The sequence below is a fragment of the Monopterus albus genome, unplaced genomic scaffold (genome assembly GCF_001952655.1).
Source record: "Monopterus albus unplaced genomic scaffold, M_albus_1.0 scaffold31.1, whole genome shotgun sequence".
NCBI classification, from domain to species: Eukaryota; Metazoa; Chordata; class Actinopteri; order Synbranchiformes; family Synbranchidae; genus Monopterus; species Monopterus albus.
Genome location: NW_018127911.1, coordinates 6121913 through 6132691, shown reverse-complemented (window position 1 = coordinate 6132691; position 10779 = coordinate 6121913). Strand labels below are relative to the sequence as shown.

At 40.5% G+C, this 10779-nt stretch overlaps 2 protein-coding genes across 5 annotated transcripts in view; both read right to left on the bottom strand.

Annotated features, from left to right (window-relative positions):
- LOC109958243 (ankyrin repeat and IBR domain-containing protein 1) overlaps positions 1 to 3527 on the bottom strand; it is a 37680-nt gene extending 34153 nt beyond the window's left edge. Inside the window, exons 1-2 of one of the 4 annotated variants that reach the window (XM_020596754.1) lie at positions 3441 to 3527; positions 369 to 653 (exon numbers count right to left, since the gene is read on the bottom strand). In XM_020596754.1, coding sequence (XP_020452410.1) covers positions 369 to 556 — 188 coding nt within the window. In that variant the 5' untranslated portion in view covers positions 557 to 653; positions 3441 to 3527. Of the gene's footprint in view, positions 1 to 368; positions 654 to 984; positions 1166 to 3139; positions 3406 to 3440 lie in introns of those variants that run through there. The other 3 variants (XM_020596752.1, XM_020596751.1, XM_020596753.1) reach the window with 3 other exon arrangements.
- Positions 3528 to 4144: 617 nt separating this feature from the next.
- Positions 4145 to 9912, bottom strand: eomesb (eomesodermin homolog b). Its single transcript, XM_020596785.1, is given in 8 exon segments — positions 4145 to 5369; positions 5699 to 5760; positions 6045 to 6203; positions 6934 to 7055; positions 7356 to 7510; positions 7691 to 8022; positions 8025 to 8375; positions 9734 to 9912. Coding segments are annotated over 7 exon segments (1797 nt in total). The 5' UTR covers positions 8205 to 8375; positions 9734 to 9912; the 3' UTR covers positions 4145 to 4582.
- Positions 9913 to 10779: the final 867 nt, after the last annotated feature.

Below are 10779 nucleotides of genomic sequence, written 5' to 3'. Positions count from 1 at the left end.
CTGCTAACAGATGGCTATGTGGAGAGACAGATGGGACAAAAACATATAGACAAAACATGAAACACTTTTTATTACAATGTTGCAATACAGTAGTAGATGAGACTAGCTGATCAGCAACACAGTATTAAAATGTTAGAGAAGTGCACCTGATATCTGAACAGGTGCTACATAAGATATATATAAGTAATTTAATTGAGCAATCAAATATGCAACACAGCAGCATATGGAACAGAAAATCAGTCCACTGTCCATCAACCCTTAGCTATACATTTTCCCTCACCAACAGCAGTACGTTTAAAACTATGTGACTCCAAATGAGTCCATTTTAACAGCTGGCTTGCTAGATATTATCTGGGCCTTATCCTTACTTGACTAGACGTGTCATCGCGTGCCGAGCAGCATAGTGCAGTGGAGTGTTGTGCTGGTAGGACTCTCCATATGTAGAGTTGGGATCTAGAGCCTCCTTAAACTGTGGGTTGCTCTCATAGAGTTGGCAGGCCAGCATCTCATCTCCATTGATGAGAGTCTTACGGAACTTGGTTGCTGTGTTCCCCATTTCTTCTCCTACTGTGGGTTCAAGCGCTGACTGACACAGCAGCCTCTTAAGTCGTCTTCAGCCAGTTTAGGTCCAATAGGCAAGCATACTGAATGTCCTAAAGGAAAGAACAAAAACAAAAATTATGTTCCTCTATGGTTCTGTCCAAGTCCAACAAGGCCTTGCTAGCTAATAAATGGCCACTGAGCTAGTCTGTCATTAAAAACCTCTATCTAGTTCTCCAAATAAGCACTGTCTCTAGAAAAGCAGCCCTAAAGTATTAATCACTTTCGTTCCCTCTGAATCACAAGGACAAAAGCACCAAGGTTGCTCAGGCTGCTCTACCACAAGCCCCTGTGCCTGCATCACTGCTGCACTATAAACCACCTCACAGTGTTTCTCTTATTTTTTTGTTTCAAATAACTACACACAGTGCCAACAAAACTCACATGGAGAGAAGGACAAGACTTCTGCTGGCATCACCAGGAGCTTCCGCCTCTCTGTGCCAATACTGCCCAGCCTACTGGGGCCATTGTGAAGCAAGATATCCTCAACGCAAGAACACGCAGCGAGCCAGCATTTCGCGTCCACCAGAGCACCATATGGTCACGGACTGTTTGGCCAATGTGAGCCCAAGTCAACAGAACACATCATCATCTCCTACAGCACAATATACACAACTTCATGATACAAAAATTAATTCATACTGAATTCTCACCACCATTCTGCACAATAATGCCTTGGTGTAGGCAAAAAAGCTCCCCAAATACCATTCCAGTATACATACCTAATGCCTAACTCTCCATGGGTTAGCAAGTATGACAAAGGAAATATTAACCATCACAGGACAAGAGATTATTTTCCACAGTTTATGTGGAGTCAAGCATGGATGAGTCATTCTCATCTAAAAGTACATGTCACAGATAGAAAAGGAGATCATTTTCATAACTCTGTCATTTTTGGGGAAATGCATTACTCACTCAATTGTTGAGTATGCTTCTAAAGCAAAATGTCTAGAGCAAGACACTGAAGAAAAAATAAAATTTTACATGTATACTTTTGGGCAGTGAAGGCACCTGGAGCAACTAGTTATTTGCAGTAACACTACCAAAGTTATGTGGTGCTCACATAGTTCAGTTAAGATCACCTTTAGCTTAAAATATAGTAATAGAATTGATGAGTTTAAACATAAATATGAAGGTATGTGTCAATCAAGATATATGCAAGAACAGGCTCAATGATTAATTAGATGGAACATTGTGGGTGTGGTGTATGAATGTTAACACTTTGTAATAATTCTTTAGTATATTACTTGTGTGGTGTAGAAGAGAATTATCTATGTAGAGATACTGCTTGCAAACCAATGATGGTAAGATGATGTCATGGGGTAGGACTGGATAAGTCTGACTTCTTCCTACTCCATTCAAGCATGTACTAGGTATAAGCAAATTGATATTGGATTATGTGTACAATCATGTGTGTTGTCATATTAACTGTTTTTACATGCTTGGAAGAATAAATCAAATCAAATCAAATCAAATCAAATCAAAATATGACCGTAATTCCCCTGTTTTTAGTAAGACTGATTATAGAAACCCTTTACAAAAAATACTTGGTGGTAGGAAGTTAGAAGGGAAGGGAAAGGGCTGGACTGAAGTGGGACTCCTACTTACTCTCTATAACATATGTAAAATAAGTTGATTTACATGCATGATTTACCTTTTTTTCCTTTATTTACTTAGCACATGTCTATTTAAATGTCTTAAACCATTACCGATATTAGAATAGGACATAACATCCAGCCATCATTGTAATAGGACCCTAACAGTTAAATAATATACCACTGTATTTAAAAAAGTAAGGAAATGTATTGATCATGTAAACAAAAAAGCCAGATGGCACAAGTTAAACTGCCTTGCATCAGTAAGTCTCACCAACAAGTGAGGACTGACAACCTTGTATCCACACAGTCAGAGGTTGAAGACAAAGGTTCCACCTTGGCGAACACTTGTAAACATCTGCTCTTTGAACGGTTATTTAAAATAACGTCGTACAAGGTAACACACACTGATAAGGTTGCTCTCCAAATGTATAACTAGCCTTACAATAGTTAAGGACACTCCCATATGGCATTACCAACCAAACACATCTAACTAACGCGATGGCTATCTAACAGTAACAACTAGCAGTGAGAACAGAGAAAAATTAAACCGTTTGTCTGCCTAGCTTGCCACTGTTGTCACATGTAGGCCTTTCTCCATGTTGCGTGGTGTTTACCATTTTCGCTAGTTAGCTCACAACGACAGCGGTGTTGTATGCTGTGTTAATGGACAGTCCGCGATAAGGCTGTGTTACATTTCTGGTTAAAGGAAACGTTCGCCAATCAAAGGACATTAGACAACATTAGCTGCAAACCACCCTGTTTGCTAAATGGCCCATTGTTGATAACAACACAACATTGTTTGCTAACTGTATGTTATCCAAAACAAAAAACATCATGACGCTAGCATCTGCGTTGGCTAACGTCAGCACATACGCTAGCAGGTCAGCTAGCAAGCTAACCGTGCTACTAGCCAACTAGCTGGCACAGTCACTCAAACTCACCATATACAATGACTAACATTGCGACTTACACAGACTGCACATCTTGCTGTTGCAGATCTGACCTTTGTAATTAACTGTCAGTCGTTAACACAAGAAAACAAAAGCGTTCCCGTTAAGGGAGGCAATCTTTCCTATAAATAACGTGTGCTCAAGGCAGTAATATTGCTCCTGTCAACTCTCCGTTGACTCGGTACAAGCTGCTATTCGGGTTGCCAGGTTGCAACGCAACCCCACAAAACAGACGGAGAAAGATGGCTCGCTTTTGCCTAGGTTGAGTTATTGCACTTTGTTACCTACATACTGTTAAAGCAGACTCTAATTCCAGTGACACCGACATTAATCAAGTCTCATCGTTTGCATCCAAACGTGACAGTGTTGCAGTGCTTTCAACCGGACATGCGTGTGCATAATTTCAGCATATTTACGGCAGTATATGGCAATAATAATGGCACATACATGAACAAATAACAAACAACATAAACCTTCCACTTTATTTTTCGGGGCTATTATGATCTAACTATATTAAATTGATATATAACTCAGTGTTATGTCAGATGCACTCATTAACAACTCAACAAATTACTGTAGTACTATCGTAGGTTGAGTTGTAAAAGCTGCGAGTACAATAAAAGGCCACTAGGGTACGACAGAGTCCACAGAAACGAGTGATACTTTTGAAAGGCCAACAAGTTGTTTATCCTTTGAACTATCCAAACTCAGTATACATTGTTGTAGGTTAAATAAATAAGTTATTGGGTCCCCTTCCCTCACACCCTTGTGCATCACACCCACCCATAACCTTGTGAGTAATCATAGGCAGTCTTTACAATGCTTATAATAAATGTACACAGCGTGTTTCATAAGTATGGTGTATTTAAATGAGAAAAAGGTATCTTAATTTGAAATAACTACTCAGATGCTTTCTAGAACAAATATGCCTTTTATTATCAAATATCTGAACATTGCAATGAATGTATTATTCTCACATTTAAGAGTGCACAATTTTCATATCAACAGGCCTTCAATAAATAATCTGTGAACATAAGTGTAAATGCAAATACAATAATTATGAAATGATAAAATATACAGTATAGCACTGTGAAAAATGGGGCAAATCAAGCAAATGCTTTGGCACTTTCAAAGTTTCACATATACAGATTTACATAAATGGGGTGCTCAAAAATATATAATCCAGAAAACCAGACTTTGGAAAAATAAAATAAGCCTTTATCTAAAGGTAGCAAAGCCTGCTGTGAATATTAATGTCATTATTTTCATGTTTCTGATATTTTCTTTCACTACAAAATGAAGAAAGAAAGAAATAACACTACCAAGACAAATTCTTAGTGTGCATATAACAAAAAGCAAAATAATATGTCTTATTCATGGTGGCAGATGAAAAACAACCAAAATGAGTGAATGAGGCCACAGAGAAAAAAACATTCAAGGATTTGTGTAAAAGGAATAATAAGCTGGCATGCCTTTGGATGAGGAGGCATCTTTGCTGTAGGAGCTACCGTTAGTGGCAGCAGAGACCAAGTCCTCACACTTGATGTCAGAGGCTGAGTCTTCTGTACTCAGACCATTAAGAGACAAACGCCTTCTTTTGCAGGTTGTGGCATAAACATCAGCCTTGTCAAGAGAAAGAGTTGATGCCTGTGTCTCTGTCCAGGAGGCGATTAGGCTTCCACCACTGTTTGCCTCCTCTTCTATCTGGGGTTTACCTTTTTCTGAGCATTCTGGGAAGCCAGCAGTTGGACTAGGTCTGGGAGACCAAGGCAGGCTAGGTGTGACCTTTCTCTGGTATGCTGCTCTGGACCCCCACCCTGCTGACATGGTGGTGAAAGGAGAGTCTGGATAGTAGCTCAGAGCATGGGATGTTTGCATGGACAGGGATTTGATACCATAAGGAAGCAGGGAACTTGAGTAGTCACCCTCATAAGGTGTCAGATCTAGCTTGTTGCTAGTGCTAGTACCATTTCCCCCTTGCTGCATGGAGGTGACAAACCACCTCTGCGAAGCTCCATCCTCAGTCTGAGGTGAAAGGAGGCTGTGACTTTGCGGTACTGCTCTCTCACTGTTGTAGAAGCGATTCTGGGGAAGATTGTTGACAAACTGGTCCTGGAAGAGAGGCTGCATAGTGTAGCGGGCACCGGGGACAAGCTGATGAGCACGTGGCGAGTCAGTTGGAGATGGCGTAAGGCGGTCATTCTCTGGAGCTGTGTATATTCTAAAAAGTACATGGTGTTTGTTAACTTGAGGTCAAGGATGATCAGTGATTCCATAAAAACAAAATAAAAAAACTAACTAAACATAAGCTTGTTGTGAAAATGTTTTTCTAAGAGAGCTGGGACAACAACATATAGCCTAGGTGAATACTGCAAATCAAATTTTCTTATGTGGGATAATAAAGATTGACTAAAATTAATTAAAATTACAATATACAGTAACACATAGGTCTACAACAGTGTTTTCCTGAGTTTTAGGAAATGTGATATTTAGGCTATACTGTGATAATACTTGATAAACAAGGCATGAGAATGAAGTAAATATACTTACGAATCATAATTATCTCTGAATCCTTTGGCAAAAGGGTTGTGATCAATTTTCAGCTGTGTGATCTAAAAGAAAAGAAAAAAAGGAAGAATAAGTCAGGACATACAACTAACAGCTGATTAACACTGCTATTCATGTCAACTGAACGAGTTTTAATAAGTAGAACTTACACAATAAGATAACATAATAAGGCTAAGGATAAGGATAATCACCTTTATTGGCCAAGTATGTTACAAACAAGGAATTTGTTTCCGGTACAGAACCGATGGTCCATGCTAATTATATAGCATACTTGAACTCAACATATTATGGGGTAGAAGAAAAGCAAAGGGGAATTAGTCATGCTTACATCGGTGTTCTGGTAGGCAGTGACAGCTATAAACTGGGTCTCTGGAAAAGTGAAGCTCTGCGTCTTTACGTCACTGTTAATGTCCTCCACCCCGTCCTCCGTCACCTCTATGATGTGCAGCCTCGGTTGGTACTTGTGCAGGGATTGCAGCACAATCATCTATATGAACACGGTATTTAAAATAAATCAATAAAAATAAAAACACTACTCGCATATATACCCGCGATATTTGCGCAAAGCGTATAGTTCTATAGGCTGCTGGCCTCAGGGCGCAAAACTATTCTACCCTCGGCAAAGGTGCCTTGAATTTAGGAGATTCTATTTTACTTAATGGCACACAATCCTCCATGTGAGAGCCGTTTATAAAAGACTGCAAATTAATGTCCTTCTAAACATAATTTAAGAAATTGAAAACGAATTGAAAAATGACATGTGGCCATTTTACATAAAACTACTCATCCCTTTATTACCCAGTATGAATCGGGTAACTGAGAAGCAAAAGTGATTTATATTCTACTAAAGAGACGGCTGTGGCTCAGGAGGTAGAGTGGGTCATTTCCTAACTGGAGGATTAGCGGTTCGATTCTCGGCTTGTCCAGTCAACATGTCAAAGTGTCCTTGAGCAAGACACTAAACCCCCAGTGAGTGTGAATGGCCAAATAGTGTTGTGTTTGGGAGTGTGAATGGCCAAATAGTGTGAAAGCGCTTTGAGTGTGCTGTAAAAGCATAGAAAGGTGCTATACAAATTTAAGACCATTTGTGAGGCTGACTGATACTGAAAACGACCAATTAATCAAAGTTCAACACAACTAAAAATACTTTAATGCTACATTACATCACCTTGGACTGGCTATTAATTAGTTTATTTAGGCCTATTAGTCTGGCATACCTGTGAAGTACTGTGACTTGTTCCTTTGTTGTTGGTGAGTTTCAGTTTGCTGAAGGAGATTTCTTGTCTCATCCAGTGGGCCCCTGTGTTGGGGGACTCTGGATGGATATACACTTTGTTCCCTGAAAAAGAAAAGGTCCACGTTATACACCATCTAACGCCAGTGGCTATCTGCAAGTAGATTATTTAATTAGCTATTCGTTGAAAAAGAGGGTAGGCTACAAATTACACGCCTACACTGCAAAAGATAGGCTATACGCTACCTGTAAAAATAAGTTTTATTTTTTGACATTAACCTATGTTTACTAAATAAGATTTCAATTTGATTTTTTTTTTTCATTTCAGTTATTGCCAAAGAGTTTTAGGAGGTAAAATCGAATAAAACGAAATGTTAAAAGGTCAGTATCGATCTGTTTCCATACCTTGGCTGCTGTTGTCCGCCTTCCCACAGGTGACCCACTTGCCACCCTGAAATCTCCAGTGGTTCGGATCCGCCAGCACCACCTCCACAAACACATTGTAGTGCGCTGTCAAGTTGAGACCAGCTATGTTAAAACTGAGGAATGGGAACATCCGTCTGCAAACAAACACACACAGTAATAGTAATAAAATGAAGGCACAGTAGGCTATTGAAGATATAGTTACTTCAGAATATCCCTATTACTATACAGCGTTTAGAACAAACCAGCGAAACTCTGACGGCATCCTAATTGAAAAAGTAATCAACAGAACCGATGTTCACTGAAATCCATCTCACCTGCCCTGCTTCGTGATGATCATCTCCGTCTGGTGCCGGTGGAACTTGAGCCACAGCGGTCGGTTGCAGAGGTAGACCTGGGCCCTCATCCCCGGGCCCGCTGTGGGTAGAGTCATGCCGCCCAGAGCGGACCCTGAGCCGGTGTAGGGTGGGTAGATGCAGCCGGTGCTCTGCCCGAGCTGGTACGTGGAGCTGAAGTGAGTGCGGCCGGCTGTGGTGGGAGAAAACCCCGCGGGAGGCAGTATGGAGCTCAGGTGGATAGATGATGGGTACCTGCCAGCGCCGGACGGGGTGTACACCGTCCCACCAGGGGTGTAGGGCAGGGACTCGCTGTTTCTGAGCTCTGTTTAGTAACCGCGGGAGGGATGTAGTATCGATCAGCAGCCAGCCCGTGTTCTGTATACCTGCTACCGGCAGTCGGATCGTCCCCATCCACAGCTGGAGACTTGCGCCTCTCCTCCGCTGCTTGCTTCGTAGAAGAGAAGCTGCTGGTCTCCCCTTCACCGTCGAGCATGACTGCTTTTCTTATCCTGACTCAGGCTTGTAACAGGGATCGATTGCTTCCCTTGGGCCCAATTGACAGCAGTCTTCTCCAGAGGTTTCCCTTCCTCCCAGGAGTCACTATTTTATTTATTTTTCTCACTGTATTCAGCTAAAAACGTTGCATCCACTGAAGTCTGAATCCCTATGACAGAACAAATTAGGACAGCCCAAGTTACACATCTACAGTCATCGAGTACATGAATCCACTGGAAAGGCCCAATACAAGTGCAAATGAAATTTGTGCGTAAAGGACAATACAGCGAGGCGGTTGTGGAAAGGCCGTCATATCAAAGCCGAAGCCTCTGTGGGCGTATCGGGGAGTGGCCGTGAAGTCTGTGATACCAAAACCTGAACGATGAATTTCAGTCGCCTTCTTTTAAAAATCAGTAAAACTAAATATCTTTGGTGTAAGGAATTAGCCCCTTTCTTTCTTTCTTTCTTTCTTTCTCTCTTTCTTTCTTTGTCTCTCTCTCTCTCTCTTTCTTTCTTTCCTTCTTTTTTAATAATAAATAACAATGATCAGGATTAGGGAGAATTATTCCATCGAAGACAGTATAAGGCATTACGCCTTACTTTTTGTATGATTTGAGTTTCACAGGAAGGTGATAAATGTGCCATGTGATTCAGGTCAGTAGTTCAGATGACGAATTTGTATCTATTCTAGTCAGCAATCAAAAATAAGTGAGGTGAACTGGTGCCACTTAGTTTTATTTGGACAGTGCTGGGGGGGAATCGCAGAGAGGTAAGAGCCAGTTTCTTGTAAATCATATGACAAACTTTAAGTAAAGCACAGATTTTGGGGGTAGTCTTGTGGTGTAAAACCGAAGTGAAAACTCACCCACGATTCTTGAAATCTGTTGCATATTTTGAACGATTCTAATAGCTATAAACCGCAACATTTTCCGAAAAAACAAATTACGCTATTTTTATATTCTATAATTAGTCTATATAACCCCACGGAAAAAAAAAGGTTGGCAAGACATTTATACTTATAGACCATTCTTTGTAGAAAAAATCGCCAACAAATGTGTGCCTTTGTAGTAATAGATGAGCTGCTGTTAATCCTATAACCTAATATTATTCAAAGAAAATGAATTTGCATTCATTCAGTTCTGATGCGGTTCTGTTTCCCAAAGGGATACCAGACGTGAAGAGGAGAAATAGTCTATTATTTTTCCGTTTGAAGAAACCTGTGATATTTCTTGGCTCAGACAATTCATGTTAGAAACGACAACGAGCAAATATAAAAGATCCTACCCACAAAAACAGGAATAAAGAAATACATAAATACATAGAATTCTGTGTACATGCAAATGGAGTGAATTAATAATCTATGGCCCGATTCTTTCTCTTAAAACAGAGAATAACCCCTCAATATTAACTTAGGCTAATTGTTATTTGTATTTTGGGGAAAATAGCGTAATGCTTTAATTTCCCATTTATTTGACTGCTACATTTTTTATTTCATTGGAGTGAAGTTATAAAAATACTTTGACTTACCAAGCAATTGCTCCTCTTGGTTCCCTTTGTAAATCAAGTTGAAGGCAAAAATATTCGAACTAAATAAAAACTAGACTGTCTTGGGCAACGTCAAGGCGTGAAACAGCCTGCGAAGCTGAGCCCAGACCAATACATGCCATGACGTTGTGCTTGGGGTCGAGGAGGGAGTCTAGCTTACAGCCAGAACCATGTGGAGGAGAGAATGGAGACGCACTCCTGCCTTCCCCGCTCCTCTCTCCTTGTGGCCATGACGCACAGATCGCAGCCTATTATCAGATGCTCATCTGATCTCCAGAGGAGGGGCAGGGAATCCTCAGCATCGTAGCCAAGGTGTATAAAAGCAGGGATATTTCCAGTCCCTTCATGAACTGTGAGACATCACTAGAAGTGTCATCACTGAGGGTCAACAGTGCAACTTCATTTATGGCTTATGGTATCTACACTTGATTTTTTTAAAATCCTATTTTAAAAAGACCACATATACTTAAAAATGCATTCAATCAAAAATATATATGTATTAATTTAAGCTTCAAGTAGAGCCCTGGTAAGTCAGAGAGATAGAGACCTCAGGCTTCAGACACTGCACTGACATGGTGTGCAAAATGTGGCAGACTGAAAGAAGTGGAAATGTAAATGTAGCTACCCCAGTGACGATACACAATCCTGCGTTTTCATGTCAGTTTTGCTACAATAGTTGTGTAAATGGACCATTGAAACTCAGCTGTATCGCTGCCTTTGTAATGTTGATTAAATACTATCACAAACAATCAATATGAATATCAGTGCTAATGGGAGTGAGATACTTCAACTGGAGGAACAGCCAAAGCATGAAATGTGGGGTTTTGCTGGCGTGGGGATGAAGAGAGCAAACACTATGAAGACAATGATCTGTGGTCTGAGCTTCAGTGATAGTGAAGCAGAAACTAAAATTCAGTGTGAGAATATCAACAAGTTAACACTGGAGCTCACATAGAAACTGTGCATTTTGACTGTCTTCTGTGACTCACCACAATAAAAAGGCTCATGACGAATGCTCCCCATTTGTG